Genomic DNA, 18,475 nt, shown 5'->3' on the forward strand with positions numbered 1-18,475 from the left:
TGCAGCATGTTAACATTGTCAAAGACGTCGTATCTAAAATGAATTTTTAATCTCAGAACTCATGACTGCAAAGTGGATATTACAGAAGAAAATCTGGCGTTCTCCACGCCGACGACTGTGATTCGATATCTTGTGCAGTATTGTGTTTCAGCGATAGTGAACAGCAGATTTTATCAGCGAGGAGATGGAAAGCCGTATAGAGGTATATAAGGAGCTTCGGTAACACGCTGGATAAGAGAGGATACCAACATGCAGTGGAGACTTTATCTCATCCTCGCAGCTTCGGCCTGTGGGTTTGTGAGTGGAGCACCGTATCAAGACAATGTAACATACGAACCAACGTGGGACAGCCTCGACTCTCGACCCTTGCCACAGTGGTACGACGATGCGAAACTCGGTATATTCATTCACTGGGGGGTATACGCCGTTCCTAGTTTCGGATCTGAATGGTTCTGGAGCAACTGGAAAGGTATGTCCGTTTTCAGTACCCAGTTACAAAGGATTTGGATACGAGAAATCATTAATGAAATGAAACGAGAGAGTTGTTGCTAATATTAGAAATTATGACAGCCGCTTTACCAAAAAATAAAAAATAAACGATGTTCCGTTTTAACAACACTTGTTGCTAATATTTAATGACAAATCAGCACCTCAACAGCTGCGCATTTCATTACTACCTTTTTGTAAATGCAAGGTAGTAAACTAGTATTATAAGAGATTCTCTTTATCGGTAACTAAAGGTACTGGCATAGTTCAAGCTGAGTTATTAAAGTGTGATTACGTCAGTATTCTGTAGGTCATTACGAAGTGTATGAGAAAGGGAAATTTATATTTCTTCACACTTTTTCTAGAATTGTCAGCGAAATGAAAATGGGAAGAACAGCTGATCATAGGCGCCTGTGCGAAATATCGTCAAATATTCATATTTCGGTATCGTACTTCCGGGCACTGTAGCACAACAGACCGAGAAGAAAAGGGCTTCTCTTATATAGATCCTTAATGCGCTCTAGCGCTGAAACTGGATATTTGCGTTACGCAGTCAGAGCACACGACACGAGATCGTCAGCCAGTTGCAGTGAGCGTAACAGACGTGATCTATTTAGTCAACGATAACGTCAGTATCTCGTCTCATGCACACACCAATTAAATTGCATACAATTCAGAAATAAGCAGAGCTATGACTTCATATATCATTTTAGTTCTACTTTTTTTGTCGGAGATGTAGGACGACTTTTTAAATTGATGCGAATGAAACTGTGACACCGCTACTCTTGTTTGAGAGAAATATATGGCTCATTTATTCCGAATATGTCGTGGTTTCCATATCGCGATTTCCGAGGGTATGGTATGGTACAGCCTAGACCTAATAACAGAACTGACAGGAAGTACCAGTCCTAGAACGTTAAAGGGGGAGGGGTGCATTTGACATTGTTACTAAACCATTGTAAATTTTACTGTACTTCATTCAAAGAAAGTTATAACTTTTATGCACTAGTTAATTACAGTTATAAGGTTTCTAGTGGTGTGTCACATACAAAATGGGTACAAAATGCCATGTTTTCCAACAACTGACAACTGTACCGTTCAAAATGTTGGCGGGAACCATGAATTGGTACCAACTGCAGTCGTAAATTGTAGGAGGTTCAGTTATCTAGGGTTAAATTGCTCGGAGTGAAGCAGTAACTTATATTTTTTGTAGTTACAAATACTTGGCTTTTATTCTGCGAATGGGTCGCGATTTTCAGAGGTGTGGTTAAGCTGTTTTCGGTTGTATTTTCTGAATATCTCGCGATTTCCTATGGTGTTGTTAGGCTGGGACACAGGATCACCACTCAAATTGGCAGAAAAAATCTGGTTGTGGTGACAGACTGATCGGTAGCATAGCCAGAGTGTCTTGTTAGTTCGGAATGCAACAGTTTGGTCTTAAGCTGGCTAAGACGACGGATGTGAAAACAAAAAACCTATACGTGGTGACAAATTGGAAGTCAATGAATGTGAGAGCAAAAAACCTGGTTGCGGTGGCAGACTGCTCTGTAGCGTAGCCAGAGGTCTATGTTAGGTCGAAATATGCCAGTTTAGTCGTGAGTTGGCGAAGCGAAATTTGGGAAAAGGAAACACAACAAAGGCCGTGAAATCGTAGTAAATTGGGCGTTCGGTGGAATTCAGCGAAGGTTGAAAAAATGCTTCCTCGAACCCACTGAATTTTGGTCCAAGGAAGTGGTGTAGTTCAGAATAATAAAGATCCTCCTGGGGGGGGGGGGGGGGGGAGGAGGGTGATCGTTAGTGACTGCTTCCGTTCATACAACACTCATAGTACTGAAGGTTTTCAGCACCTTAAAGTGAACCATAGTCTGAACTTAGCAGATATGAAATATCATTCTGTTCACACACTGACCGTGGACAGAATGTTGCGAGACTTCAGAGGTTCCATTCCACGATATGACAGAAAGACCAAACATTTCACGGGACACCTAGCTGAGCATATGTTCCTTCGAGTACAACACTTTTTATGGAATCGGGTAAACTTCACGCGCCTAGCGAAATTGTAATGCAATAATTCTTTCGAAGAATGTTGCAATCACGACTATTGACTGCAATTCCATGCCTTTCGGGGTGTTAATGGCCTTGCAGACAATATTAATAGTAATAAGGCTTTTTGCAGATGATGCATTCATCTATAACGAAGTTCTATCTGAAAGAAGCTACGTAAATATTCAGTCAGATATTGATAAGATTTCAGAGTGGTTCAAAGATAGGCAACTAGCTCTCAATGTTCATAAGTGAAAAACTGTGCACTTCACAAGACGAAAAAATGTATTGAAAAGAAAAAATATAATCGTATTCACTGTTGGAATCAGAATAATCATACTAATAACTGGGTGTAGCACTTTGTAGGGATACGAAAAGGAATTATTACATACGCTGAGTCGTGGGTAAGGCAGGTGGTAGACTTCCGTTTATTGGTAGAATACTGGGGAAATGTAGTCAGTCTACAAAGGAGACTGCTTACAAATTACTTGGGCGAACCATCCTAGAATACTGCTCAAATGTGTGGGATCCATACCAAATAGGACTAATAGGGGATATTGAACGTATACAGAGAAGGGCTGCACGAATAGTCACAGGTTTGTTTAATCCGTTGGAGAGTGTCACAGGGATACTGAACTGGCAGACTCTTGAAGACGGACATAAACTATCCCGAGAAAGTCTATTAACAAAGTTTCAAGAACCGGCTTTAAGTGCTGACTCTAGGAATATGCTACAAACCCCTATGTATCATGATCGCGAGGATAAGACATTCTTCCCGCACTCCATACGTGAACGGAATGGGAAGAAACCTTAATAACTGGTACAACGGGACGTACTCTCTGCCAAGCACCTCACCGTAGCTTGCAGAGTATATATGCAGACGTAGAAACCCGTGCCTTCAATTTTCTCAATATTACTGGTATGTTACACCATCGCTTTGCTTGATACTGTACATTTTGTACAATACATTGAAATATCTACTTCATTAGTGTTTCATTCGTAAAGTTTTTTCGTCATTCGTGTGTTTTGCGTTGAAAATGTGATGATACGTCTGATTACTTGACGTGAATGTGCGCTCATTCTGTGTTCTGACTGGTTGAGGAAACCACGTGTTCTGTGCCCAGGTTGTGTAACAAAATCACATCACACAGCGCAATCTCGATTTCACAGTTTCTGAAGTTATCGTGCCGGATTTCGTATTTATGCTTTTTATCTCGCAAATATGCAGTTTCAGTGCCACAGCGCATTTAAGATCTATTCAAGAGACATCAATTTTTTCTCTGTTTGTTGTGCTATTAATTATGTCTCGAAGTGTGTCAGTGTTACAAAGACAACAAAGCCAAGTAGGCCCTACTATATTATTGTTGTAAATGATAAAGTAGTAAATGTTGCTGAATCCCTATTTAGACACATTATTCGATGCATTCATCAATTTAGAGAGTTGTGGTTTATTTAAGTATGTTGCTCAGCTTGTACCCGTGTAATAAACACAACTGAACCTTATCTCGAATGGAAGAACAAAGGTTTGCTCCCGGATCCCTGAGATGGATGAGGTGCCATGCTTTTGTTTCACCACGCAGTTCTGGAGCCACATATTTGCTTACTGGTTTGGCAGAGCTCGACAGTCATTTCATAAAGGCTACAATACATCGGTACTGTACCGCTGGATCGTCGATGTTGACAGCCGCCAGACACAAACACAACATAACGGGTCCGAGTCGGCGGACTTCTACAGACTTCTGCCAGCCCAGACTATAGCAAACTCTGGTTAATAGCCTAGTCAACGAAGATCAGAGAAATTAGATTAGGAAAAAAAAATCGCGTAGTCTCACATTTTTGCGCAGTGATAGGGAAGAGTGCCAGGAATAATACATAAAAAATCCTGACCGGTGGGGTGGAAATGGAGCGCATTTAAAGATCACTTTTGTCGTCTCATTGTCACTGTAAACTTGTACGATGGGGACCAAGGAGAGGATGTTGTTTGGTGGCCGATATCCTCTTTCTATAACACAACTTCTTCATTAACATAAACAAGAAGCTACTTTACTTAGGATAGTCCAGGTGTTGTGGTACAATCTCTCCGTAATAGGCCACATCAGCCTCACTGCTGGTGAAGTGCAAGTTCACTATGTACTCTACTCAGGTCACTATGTGCTGCCTGAGACTGCGACTCTGTCTGCGACTACAAGTGACTGGGCTGTGACAGAAGACTCGACTTGGTGACTCACTTGATGACTGATTATGTAAGCCATCCTGTCTGCGGGGCGATCTAAATACTAGAGTCGAGAGGGCTTTGGCGGCGCATTGTTTGCAAGTATCTATATGACCTCTCTCCCGACAGGCGCGTTGCTTGTGCCTACTATCGATCTTCTCACAACCTCTTTGCCGGCCTGATGTGCTGGCAACAGCTTACACCAGCACATACATGTTTCTTAAATCACTCTAAAACCTTTGCTTCTAACGAAGATATTCCCCAGTACAAAATTAAGCTACATTAAATTTGCTACAAAAAGGTCCTATTCTTTTTTTCTGTTGGACTGAAGTTTACAAGTTACTGGGGATGAAAAAATAATAGGTTATTAAAATCAGGGTTTTAGTGATGTGAAATTAATGTTTATTGTTAAATGAAGTGGGTTAAGAACAAATATTAAATGTATGTTCCACAGCTAAGAGGAGCAGAACCGTATTAAGACATAAATTATGTTCTGCACATGTGACAGGCTGGTGGGAATTGAGTGGGGAAGGGATGGATGGCAGACTCGTGAGGAAAGATAATTCACCGGATTGTGGTCTTGTACTGCCCTCCTTCGTAGATCTACAACTGAAGAGTGAGTTCCACTTTTTCACAAGAAACAACTACAGGGTGTTTCAAAGTTAAACCATTGCTTCCACATCCCGCATCATGAATCACTGGCGATGCAGTGTGCAGACACGCCTAGGGAATGTATTATTTTTCACAGCGTGCGTTGACATACGTGGACCACAGATATGAGTTACTAATAATACTAACGCAAAAGAGGCACATGGGCAGACTTTACGTAAACCTCTGCACACTTTCTTACATCGCCATAGGGGAAATTGACTACTAAAAAATCCTGTAAGGCAACTGTAGCGTTCTTCCGGGAAAGGCAATTTCTCCCACTGCGAGTGCCGTCACAATTCAGTTTATTGAGATACTATACCACACTAGCATTTCCTGTCCTGTTCTCTTTGTGAGAAGACAACTTCAATGAACTTTGTGTTTGTATAGTGGACTTATTTTCAGTTTACTAAGTGAGTGCTTATTGGCACTTATGTGAGCTTTAATGTAAAATACGTTCCTGTTAACATTAGCTGAGAAGTGTTTAATTTGTGTGATGTTGTCACTGAAATATGTGGCATTTGTGGGAAAGGGATTTGATTAGTAAATGTGACATGTTGTGATGTCTATCACTGACAGAGTATTGTAAGCCCATGTAACCATGTTGTAGTTAGATGGTGGTGAATTAAAGCAAGACGAGAAAGTTACTGCACTTCTCTCATCATTAAATGTGTTAATGGCAGACTGCTTCCATTCAGCAACTGCTGGCACTTATAGAGTGGGCTACAGTGAGGGAGCCACGTACCATACATCCACAGCTAATCCTCAAGATGATTGTGAATATGTCTGATGGTATTGGACTGATCATGTTCGAGACTAGAATAGCAATCTGCTGTAATGTTTCGCTTGACTTACTGTTGAAATATCTGAAGCTCCAAAACACTTAGGTGACCTGCCTCTGGATCTATGCAGATGTTGGGAGACCTTAAGTTTGGGTGATGTGTTTGATACTCCTCAGACTGCGAAAAGTATTAAAGCCATTGACAGTGGAGACAATGAAATCGACGCTGTCGAACAATACACTGACGGAAAAGAAAATCGCTACACCAAGAAGGAGTTGTGCGACATAAACGAAAGTTGGTAAACGTGTGCCTATATCTGAAAAACAGTGTCCGTTCAAACTTCGCGCCAGTCGCCTGAAAGTGGCGCTAGTAGCCCCACTATGAGGATGCAAATCACGTTTGTCTTATACACACGCTGTAATTGTCGTGAACGTTTGTTACCTTTGAGACTGGACGTGGTGTACTGATGTTAGTTAAGAATGCTTTAAGGCGACAAAGACGCTATTGTCAGTTCTAACATTCTGCGTGGTGTCTGTTCTAAGTCGTATCTCCCTACCACTTTCGCGCAACGACGCTCTGAGTGTGTTTTTTAGGAAATTGACTAGTTTGAACCTGGGACCTGCTGCTGGTAAGCAGACGCCAGACCACACATGACATGTAGAGTTCAGAAGAGTTCAGTGAGACTAGTGATGATATAATCAAATACTTAATGATTTCAGCGTCAGCACCATTGCACTCCCTGTAAAAGAATCTTAATACTAACTAAATTTAGTGGAAGGGGTTCAAGGCTTTCCTATTTTTAGTTAGCTGGTAAAATAACGTCGAAAAAGCAGTTAAGTTTACCATTAGAATTTTTATTCTACTCACAAAACATTGTTTATAAATTGCGCTATTCCAGAATGAGATTTTCACTCTGCAGCGGAGTGTGCGCTGATATGAAACTTCCTGGCAGATTAAAACTGTGTGCCCGACCGAGACTCGAACTCGGTCCCGAGTTCGAGTCTCGATCGGGCACACAGTTTTAATCTGCCAGGAAGTTTCAATTGCGCTATTGATGAAAGGAAATATTTTAATACAGGATGATAAAAACCAACTACGTTCCACAAAAATGTGAACAGATATTCCCTGAATGGGTTTCCAAGTTCTATAATGGATCAAAGGATGACCTATCCCATATCACATCTATAATCTGGGTTTAAATTAAGTTTCATAAAAGAGAAAACTATCAAAATTGGTCTGCAGTGACCCTCAATTATCTTTAATTACTTATTTAACTTGTCATAAACTACAGTGGCTGATGTGGCTTCTCATTAATTATATAATAGAAAAATCATCGCGTTTCAGATTTTAACTTCAAGTAGCAAATGTGAATGCCACGAAGTTTAATTGACGATCGACCTAGTATTACGTAAAAAGGGGATGGAACACATGAGACTTCTGCAGTGCTGAGTGAAGCCTTATGTGCTCTTATGCGGCATTGCGTGCGTTCATTACCCTGTCGGTGGTTAGGTAGCGCCAGGGGGCGGCGGGCAGCGCAGCTCCACACACCTCGCCGTCTCGGAAGCAACTCTCTCTAACTTCTCTTTACTACAATTTACTGAAGTGGTTTTGAGAAAAAGATATCTGGCTGTGTTTTCAACTGACCAATCAGGGTCTCAATGTTAACCTTAAGCTCCGCCTACAAAAATTGTGTCTATCCAATGAGAAACGTTATACTTTTCGTTGTGGGGCAATGTTTTTAATGTTTGCAACGTAACAGAGATGCGTATAGTCTCACGCTGAAACTTGCAGCTGGTGTGGCCCTTTTAGTGTTATCGTGAGATCTATACTGTTCTTCTGGAGGGCTCTATCTTTTAACTTGGGCTGGGGGCTGCTCTTGGTGATGTGGGTGTCCGTCTCTTATCGTAGAGACGTCTACAGACGTTAAAGCAACCTCTGGCGTGCCACAGGGGAGTGTTATGGGAGCACTGCTTTTCACAATATATATAAATGACCTAGTAGATAGTGTCGGAAGTCCCATGCGGCTTTTCGCGGATGATGCTGTAGTATACAGAGAAGTTGCAGCATTAGAAAATTGTAGCGAAATGCAGGAAGATCTGCAGCGGATAGGCACTTGGTGCAGGGAGTGGCAACTGACCCTTAACATAGACAAATGTAATGTATTGCGAATACATAGAAAGAAGGATCCTTTATTGTATTATTATATGATAGCGGAACAAACACTGGTAGCAGTTACTTCTGTAAAATATCTGGGAGTATGCGTGCGGAACGATTTGAAGTGGAATGATCATATAAAATTAATTGTTGGTAAGGCGGGTACCAGGTTGAGATTCATTGGGAGAGTCCTTAGAAAATGTAGTCCATCAACAAAGGAGGTGGCTTACAAAACACTCTTTCGACCTATACTTGAGTATTGCTCATCAGTGTGGGATCCGTACCAGATCGGGTTGACGGAGGAGATAGAGAAGATCCAAAGAAGAGCGGCGCGTTTCGTCACAGGGTTATTTGGTAACCGTGATAGCGTTACGGAGATGTTTAACAAACTCAAGTGGCAGACTCTGCAAGAGAGGCGCTCTGCATCGCGGTGTAGCTTGCTCGCCAGGTTTCGAGAGGGTGCGTTTCTGGATGAGGTATCGAATATATTGCTTCCCCCTACTTATACCTCCCGAGGAGATCACGAACGTAAAATTAGAGAGATTAGAGCGCGCACGGAGGCTTTCAGACAGTCGTTCTTCCCGCGAACCATAGGCGACTGGAACAGGAAAGGGAGGTAATGACAGTGGCACGTTAAGTGCCCTCCGCCACACACCGTTGGGTGGCTTGCGGAGTATAAATGTAGATGTAGATGTAGGGCCTTCTAGCCTACGCGGCTCTGCTCTCAGCTTCTGTTCTTCTCTCCTCGGAACTGCGTCTGTTTCACGGTGGGAAGGTATGACATGCATTTAGGCGTTCTTGTGTTAGTCTATGGTATTCCATTTGCTCACTTGTTGATCGTAATACTTTGGTTAATTTAATGTCAGGATTTATTTGGAGCTATGTGCCATATTGCCGGATTTGCTATCAAGTCAGGGTTTTCATGGAAGGTGTTGCATTTGCCTGACACCTTACACAGTACCTCACTGAATATGAACGAGGTCGTGTAATAGGGCAACGAGAAGCTGGATGTTCCTTCTGCGATTTTGCGGAAAGACTTGGCAGGAACGTAGTCAGTGTACGTAGCTGCACGAGAATCTACAGACACAAAAAGACCGGACTCCGGACAGCCATGTGGCACTACTGAGAGGGAAGACCATCGTATTAGGCGTTTGGCTCTGGCGCATCGTGTTGCAACTGCAGCAGCAAATTGAGCAGTAGTTGGCGCCACAGTGACCCAACGAACTGTTACAAATTGGTTACTTCAAGGACAGCTTTGAGGCAGACGCCCTACAGCGTGCATTCCACTGACCTAAACACTCGCCATTGTGTGGTGTCAAGTGAGAGCTCATTGGAGGACAGGGTTTAGGACTGTTGTGCTTTCTGACTAAAGCTGGTTCTGTCTTGATGCCAGCGATGGCCAGTTGAGGACCGGCAACCAACCTGCCTGCATGCTAGACACGCTGGACCTACACCTGGAGTTATGGTTTGGTGTGCAATTTCGTATGATACCAGTAGCCTTGTGGTTATCTCACGCACTCTGACTCCAAATTTGTAGGTCTGTCTGGTGATTCGGCATGTTGTGTTGCCATTCGTGAGCAGTGTTCAGGGGGGGGGGGGGGGGGGGGGGTTTCAATAGGATATCCATCGCCCACATACCACTGTTGTAGCCCAACTTGCTCTAGAGAGTGTCGACATGTTGCTTTGGCCTACTCGATCATTCGATCTGTCTCCAACCGAGCATGCACGGAACATTATCAAACAACTCCACATCATCCACGAACAGCATTAACCGTCCCTGTATTGACCAACCAAATGCAACAGTCATTGAACGCCATACCACAAACTGACGCCCAGCACCTGTACAACACAGTGCAAGCTCTTTTGCGTGCTTGCATCCAACATTCTGACAGTTACACCAGTTATTAATGTACCAGCATTTCACATTTGCAATGGCCTATCTTGCGCTTACATTAACTTGTGTTCTTGCAGTTTTAAGCATTTTCATATATTACCTGAACAAATGTATTGCCGATATTTCATTACTCTACATTAATTATTTATTGGTGTTGCGATTTTTGTGCATAACAGCGTGTTAGACTTGGGGCAGGGAACTCCACCTGTTGAGTGTTTTACAAAATAACTCACTTAACAACTGCAACTAACAAGGGAACCTCCCCATCGTATCCCCCTCAGATTTAGTTATAAGTTGGCACAGTGGATAGGCCTTGAAAAACTGAACACAGATCAATCGGGAAAACAGGAAGAAGTTGTGTGGAACTATGAAAAAAATAAGCAAAATATACAAACTGTGTAGTCCATGCGCAAGATAGGCAACATCAAGGATAATGTGAGTTCAGGAGCGCCGTGTTCCCGTGGTTAGCGTGAGCACTTGCGGATCGAGAGGTCCTTGGTTCAAGTCTTCCCTCTAGTGAAAAGTTTAATTTTTTATTTTCAGGCAGTTATAGATTGGAGAGGCACGCCCTTTCGTCTACTAATCGCACGGTTTTGCGGTGCGGTCGCAAAACACAGAAAGTAAACTTATTACAGTGAACAGAGACGTCAATGAACGAACGGACAGATCATAACTTTGCGAAAATAAAGAAAGTAAACTTTTCACTCGAGGGAAGACTTGAACCAAGGATCTCTCAAATCCGCAGCTGATCACGCTAACCACAGGACCAAGGCGCTCCTAACCTCACACTGTCCTTGATGTTACCTATCTTGCGCATGGACTACTCAGTCTGTATATTTTGCTTATTTTTTTCATAGTTCCACACAGCTTCTTCCTGTTTTCTCGATTGATATGTGTTCAGTTTTTCAAGGCCTATCCACTGTGCCAACTTATAACTAAATCTGAGGGGGATACGATGGGGAGGTTCCCTTGTAAGTACTCACCATAATAAACTGAAAATAGCTCCTCTATGTAAACACGAGCTCAGTGAAGTTATTTTGTCTACTCACTTAAGAAAACTGGATAAGAAACGCTGACTAAGTATGGTCTTCTCTGCAAACAGAACAGCGAACAGTGCTTGCGGTGGGGGCCCGGAAGAACGTTACAACTGTCGTACAGAATGACAAGGTATCAATTTTCCCTACAGCAGTGTAGAACAGTCTGCAGAGATTTGCGTAAAATCTGTCCATATGCCTTTCCTGGATTAGTATTATTAGTAACACATATCTGTATTCCGCGCAGTGTTAACGCACTTTGTGGAAAGTAAACACTCCCTAGGCGCGTCTGTACCATACACAGCCAGTAATCAGACGAGCTGCGGAAGGGATAGTATGACTTTTTGAAGCGGCCTACAGAGTGAAAAGTATTTAAACTGACAAACTCTGGGAGGTTGTAGGGGAGATCAAGACAAATATTTTTCCCTAATGTCATTTTTTCCTATGAGGATTATTTTAACCGGTGGAGGCCGTATTACGCTCTTCAGTTGTTAGAGGCGGTATTACGATCTTCAGTTGTTAGAGGGCGCATTATGCTCTTCAGTTGTAGGCAACTGCTGTCCACCAGTTAACTAATGTAGCAATACACCTGGAGTGAGTACACTGATACGGTTGGTGCGTACTACGTAGCACACCACAACGGATGAGCTGCACAGCGGGTTTATCAACAACAATATCCTAATTGCAGTATCCCGCATCATAAGACCTTTGCTGCTGTGTACCAACGTCTGTATGAGACCGGGTCATTTAGCAGATTACCTGGACAGGGACGCCGTCGCACAGTAAGATCGTTGCAAGTTGAGGAAGCTGTCTTGCAGCATGTGGAGGGGGATCCTTCAATCAGTACTCGTGCAATTGCACGTAACATGGTGACGAATCTGACGAATGTAAGAACAGTCCTTCGAGAGACATTGTTACATTCATTTCACTTACAGCGTGTCCACAACCTGGAACTATTTGATTATCCACCCAGAGCACAGTTTTCGCAGTGGTATCTGGAACAGTGTGAAATGCATCCTACATTTCCATCCTCTGTGTTGTTTACCGATGAAGCAACGTTTGGGGGTGAGGGAGTCTTCAACATGCACAATTCGCATGTTTGGAGTGAGGATAACCCACATGCCGCAGTTACTAGTGCTCATCAAGTGCGGTTCTTCGTTAATGTGTGGGTCGGTGTTGTTGGGGATTGTTTAATTGGGCCGTATCTGCTACCTAGTTGTCGTCTCTTGGTCATAAAAAAATGGAAAAGTGTTTGTTGGTTCAATTAATTTGCTGCCAGAGTAATCTTCCTCTATCGGTTTAAATACTCCTCATAGGAAAAAATGACTTTAGAGGAAAATATTTGTTTTGATGTCTCCTACAGCCTCCCAGAGTTTGTCAGTTTAAATACTTTTCACCCTGTATAATTGTCTCTTGTGGAGTGGAGAGACTGGGCACTCGCCAGATCGCTCTTCAATTTGCAGACCCACGAAGGAGGGAAGTGGTTGACCACAATCCGGTGAATTACTGTCCCTCATGTGTCTCATCCCTTCCTCACCCATCCCTCTCCAGTTTGTCACACTTGCAGAACACAATGTATCCTTTAATGCGGTTGTCTTCCACTTAAATGTAGTAAACCCATTTAATATTTGTTATTAACCTACTTCATTTAACAATAAACATTAATTTTACGCCATTACAACACAACTTTTAATATTCTACGATTTTTCTATCCTCTGCAACGTGAAAACTATTAGTCCTAGAGAAAAAAAATGATTAGAACCTTTTTTGTAGTGAACTGAACGTAGTTTAATTTTTAATTGGGAACTATTTTCGCTAGAAGCCGCGGTTTTGGAGTTGTTTAAAAAAGACATTAAAAATGACTTTAAACGCCCTGCAACCACACCCCGTGCTCACAAACCACCGGTCAGTATTTCTACCTCCTGCCTACCACTTACAAAAATCTGCGGCTACTCGAATTTTTCCCCTATTTTCCTTCATTGAGTGGACGATAAGGATGTGAGCAAATAGTATGTCATGGCATAGGAAACACAATCTTTCATTGAAAACTATTTTTGCGTTTATGCAATGCTTAATTTATAAACTTTTAGGTGCCAGAGAGCACCTCTTCAACATACTCACAATCTCCTGCCCGCCCCCCCCCCCCAAAAAAAAAAAAAAAAAAAATCAAATAAAAATTACACAAGTTTCGATTCTTGAAAATCTATGATAAAACTTACAATGAGAAATTTTTTTTTTTTTTACAGAATACTGTTCTGAAATTGAGGTGAGTGAAAAATAATTTCATATGCCAGTAATCAAAATAATAAAACCACAAGACACAGGATTTAATATAAACAACAAATTCCACCGTTGTCCCCGTACCTGTGTCGCTTTGCTCCCTGGTTCTCCTCAGTACATATCAGCGCAAGCCGATGGTCTTCATGAGTATGACGTAGTCACAACATTCAAACAGTTCTACTGTAGCTGAACATGTGGCTACTACACAGGCGCCCACAAGGGGTGGGAGGGGGGGGGGGGGAGGAGACAGGGCACTCACCCCTTCCAGGAATCTGGGAACACGCATTTTATTCATCACAGAATTCTCTCACTTTCTGGCAACAGTTATCAGCCATTCTACCGAACTGTAGGTTTAGCACTTCTAGCCCGATGGAAAACATTGTGACTTAAGGAGTCACTACATGTGTAAGTCTCTGTGAGCAGAAAATTCGAGAAATTAGAGGTTTACCTACCATTACAGTATGGAATCATATTTTGGGGGAACTCACCTGGAGGTAGATATATTTTCAAAATGCAAAAACAGGCAATATGCATAATATGTAATCTAAGACATAACGAATCATGCAGACAACATTTCAAAACAAATGGCATTATGACACTGCCCTCTGCTTACGTTTATAATATCGTCTCATTTGTCAAGTCATACCTGTTAAACAATGACGGCACACTAAAATTCAATGGAGATATTCATAACTATGCAACAAGGCAACAATCTGACCTACATATGATTCAGTCCAGAACTACCTGCTACCAAAAAAGTGTTTTAAATGTTGGGATACAAATGTATAATAATTTACCCAATGAAATCAAAGCAACAAAGAACCCAAGAGCCTTCTCACATAAGTTAAAAAAATATCTCTTGGACCATTGTTTTTATGCAGTTGATCATTTTTTTGAAAGGGGTTAAAAATGTAAACAATATGATAAATGTTCAATTAAGTCTGAAAATTATATACTGTGCATGTCTATGAAATATACTGGATTATTATATACTGTGCATGTCTATGAAATACACTGGACTACTTTACTATTACATTTGTATTGGCTGTTGGTATTTTACCATACAACAATTGTATTTACTGTTTTGTTAAAGATAGCTAACTTCCTCATTGCAAAATAATGTAAAATCGATTTATTAAATATTACTTGTAAATGTGTTCCCCTGACCTGTCCAATATCGTATGTACAACCTTACAATTCTATGATTTGTATTAACTGTTTTGTTTAAGATAGATAATTTCCTTGCTACAAAATAATGTAAAAATCAGTTTGTAAAAATTACTTGTAAATAGCTCTCTTGACCTATCCAATATCATATGTACAGCTGTACAGTACTATGATTGCCTGGATCAATAAAAATACAATACAATACATCATTCTCCCCACGCGCCATTTGTGAGTGAAACAGGGAAGGGGAGATCAGTTAGCGGTAAGCGATGTGCGCTCTGCTACACACCGTCAGGTCGCTTGCGGTCTATCGATGTAGACGTGTCACGGGAAATTATGGCGGTTATAGGCTCCTGCAAAGGGGGAAGGGAAGGGAACACTTCACCCCCCCCCAACCCCCCACCAACACCACCATCCGAATATGGAGTACAGAATTCTTATTAATGACAGAATTCTCATACACTTCTAGTAGCAATCCCCGTGATTCTGCAGAACCTCTCATTTAGCCAATTGTAGCATTATGTGGCTGATTGCAGTGAGATATTGCTATGGCAATTACCACTTTTTTTTTTTTTCGAAAACGTAACATCAGATGTTGGATTATAGAACTCTGGTTTCTTTGGTTTGGAAATTGTTCGTTTCAGATAACAGTGAGCACGCTGCTGATCCGCTATTAAAATAGACTGCTCTTCGTTTATTGCCTTTTTCGAAGTATTGTGACAAGTTGGCTACGAGACGTTTCCTAACAGTTTTGGAATCAAATTCCCCTTCGCAGACGTCTTTAAGAGTGATCATCAGAAACCTAAATTCAGCACTTCTTGGAGCACTGTTTGATTTCACATAACGCCACGTGAGGTACCGTGTGCACTCAGGTGTGCATTAAAATTTTTTGTCCGCATTATCACTTTTAATGACTGGTTATTTTTGTTTATAACCAACAGTACTCTCACTTCATATTATTTCGCGTTTCAGGTTTCATTTTTGTTCTTTTCTTTTCTTCCAATATGCTTTCATTTGTTCACTATGTTCCTTCTTTCGCTTTTCAGACGATTTAAAACCAGTCTTTTAGCTAACCTGCCTAGGAATCCTTCTATTTTCAATACTTTTTACCGAAAGGATTCTCTGTTGTTTGTATCTTCCGTTTTTATATTGTTTCTTTCTAAACATTTATTTAGTTCGTTGACACCGCTTGTGAACTTCTTACTCCACAAGTACCTTATATGAAAGTCTTTTTAGTTAATCTACTGTCTTGCATTCGAAATAACTGTCCAAAAAACAGGGGTCTTCTTTTTCTCATTACATTTGAAATATTTTCTATATTTTGGTATATTTCAGCATTACATTTGGCGCTTCATTAACTAGTTTATTGATCAGTTTGTTGGATACATGTCGTGTGTAATCGTAAAAGGATATATTTTTACATGTCAACTTCAGAAATGTGTCACATTCGCAATCATTTTAATAGTGCAAAAAAGTGTACTTTGAAGGAATCAGCTCACACTTCACATTTTTAGTATCAGAGTAATCTAACTATAACAAATGTAAATATTGACTGGATAACCATCAATTCCCTGGAACAGCCTATAATATTTTTTTTTGGAACACCAGCATAATTTAGTTATTGTGGAATGACATGGGTTGCCAGGTGTTTGGATTCATGCCATTCTGTTCAGTACGATATTTCAGTCCTGTGTTTGTTCAGCACTGTGACTGATTGTCATTTTTAAAATTCCACTCATATCACTAAATTATCCAAAGGATAATGATGATTCCACGTAGCGATGCTTGTACGAAAGGCGTCTTCAATCACATATATGATCTGACACTAGAAACAAGAATATGGCAAAAGCAGAATTATAATTATGTATTCGTTTAATTTGAAATTGGCAACATGCAACGACTTTTGCCAAAAAATGTAATGTAATAAAATTTGTTGAAAGCTGTAACTAGCAACAATAAACATGATTTTAAAGTTTACTAAGTCTTTCATAGTGTTCGCCATCAGTTCAGCAGACCATTTCTTCAAGCAATGTTTGGTAGTTTTGCCAATTTAATCTGCAAATAAAGGCATGATACGTCTCGAAACTGATCAAGTAATTTGTGTCAAAAATGGTCATTTTAGAGTCTGCCCACTCTCTGGAAAAATTTCTGCAGACACCTGTGGTCCGATATTAATTATTAAAGCATTTAGCGGTGAAGACATTCCCAGTTAATCGGGGTCACGTAATAATCCGAAATCCTGAAGAGTTAGGAAAGATACATGATGTGACATAGGACACAGAGTCAGATGTTTAGTAAACGGTTTAAATGTGATTTGCCTTCTACTCCTTGAGTTGTATTACAACTAAATTGATCTAAGTTCATGTTCATTACTACAAATAAGTAACACATTTGAACATGAACACAATTGAACAAAATGGTAAATTGTAGTTACTTTGTGATCTAGTTTACGTGCACTGTTTTAAATCTCAGGGGCCAACTTTGTTCCTGTGAATTAAAAAAAGAGAAAGAAAAAAAAATCCATAGGAGGTGCCAGAACGATAGTCCGACCTCAACCCCTGCATTTATGTATCGCAACAATATCGCTGCTATTAATTATGCGCCACCAAACATCGTAAGTCAGCTGACTTTGCTAATATAAAATCACTACAATACCCATAGTCAAGTGTGGAAACTGCTGCTGCTTGACTGCTTCATGTTTTTTTAAAATAAAAATGAGGAGGTGCGTTAATATCACACGAGAAACTGATAGAAACTAAGAATAATTCAACACCGGGCACATCGTTTTCAGAAAAGTGTAACATATAAAAGATTTCCAGTGTAACCATGAAAAGACTGAACCAAGAAATTAAAACTTGCTCAGATCCACAGTTTGTAGAATATGTAAAAACATACAGAAAAATATACCGAAAGGCAATAGCAAAGGCAAAGTTGCTATATAATGACAATTTAATCAGTAACTCAGACAACAAACCACAAACTATATGGGACATTGTGAGGAATGAAATTACTACCTTGGGAGAAGAGGAATAAATAATACTCAAAAGCAGTGAAAATAGCAATATAGAAAAGAAGGAAATGGCAAACTATATTAATAACTATTTTTTAAATGTACCACATTCACTAAACGTAAACTTCACAAAACAAAAAATAATACATGTTCCAAGGGTTGCCTGCAGCATGAATATTCCTTCAACAAATGAATAGGCAATAATTATAGTGATTAGAAGCGTAAAACCAAAAAGACAGCAGGTGTTGATGAAGTACCAGTTTCAATCATAATGAGGACTGCAGTGCAGATTGCAAAACCTTTAGCACATATTGCAAATTTATCCTTTAGTGAAAGTGTGTTTCCTCAGCGACTGAAGATCTCAAAAGTGAGGCCACTATTTAAAAATGGAGACAGACATAAAATAGAAAACTACCGTCCCATATCACTTCTTCCTACTTCCTCCAAAATATTAGAGAAACTGATGAAATTGAGAGTCACTAGTTACCTAGACAATAATAAACTTTGGAATAGTAATCAACATGGTTTTAGTGCAAAACGAAGCACAGAAACCACAGTCATAGACTACACCCAAGAAATAATTAAAAATTTGGAGAAAAACAAAAGTGTAGTAGAAATCAATTTATATCTATCTAAAGCTTTTGATACGGTCTGCCATGAAATCCTCCTTGATAAGGTGGAAGCAGTAGGTATTAGAGGAAGAGTTAAAATGTGGTTTGAGTCATATCTCAAAAACAGATCTCAGATTGTAGAGCTCACCACTGT

At 40.5% G+C, this 18,475-nt stretch overlaps 1 protein-coding gene across 1 annotated transcript in view; it reads left to right on the top strand.

The window, feature by feature from the left end:
- Positions 1–247: 247 nt before the first annotated feature.
- LOC124613045 (alpha-L-fucosidase) overlaps positions 248–18,475 on the top strand; it is a 116,829-nt gene continuing 98,601 nt past the window's right edge. Inside the window, exon 1 of the mRNA XM_047141618.1 lies at positions 248–469. Coding sequence (XP_046997574.1) covers positions 250–469 — 220 coding nt within the window. The 5' untranslated portion in view covers positions 248–249. The remainder of the gene's footprint in view (positions 470–18,475) is intronic.

The sequence above is a fragment of the Schistocerca americana genome, chromosome 4, assembly GCF_021461395.2.
Source record: "Schistocerca americana isolate TAMUIC-IGC-003095 chromosome 4, iqSchAmer2.1, whole genome shotgun sequence".
Lineage (NCBI taxonomy): Eukaryota > Metazoa > Arthropoda > Insecta > Orthoptera > Acrididae > Schistocerca > Schistocerca americana.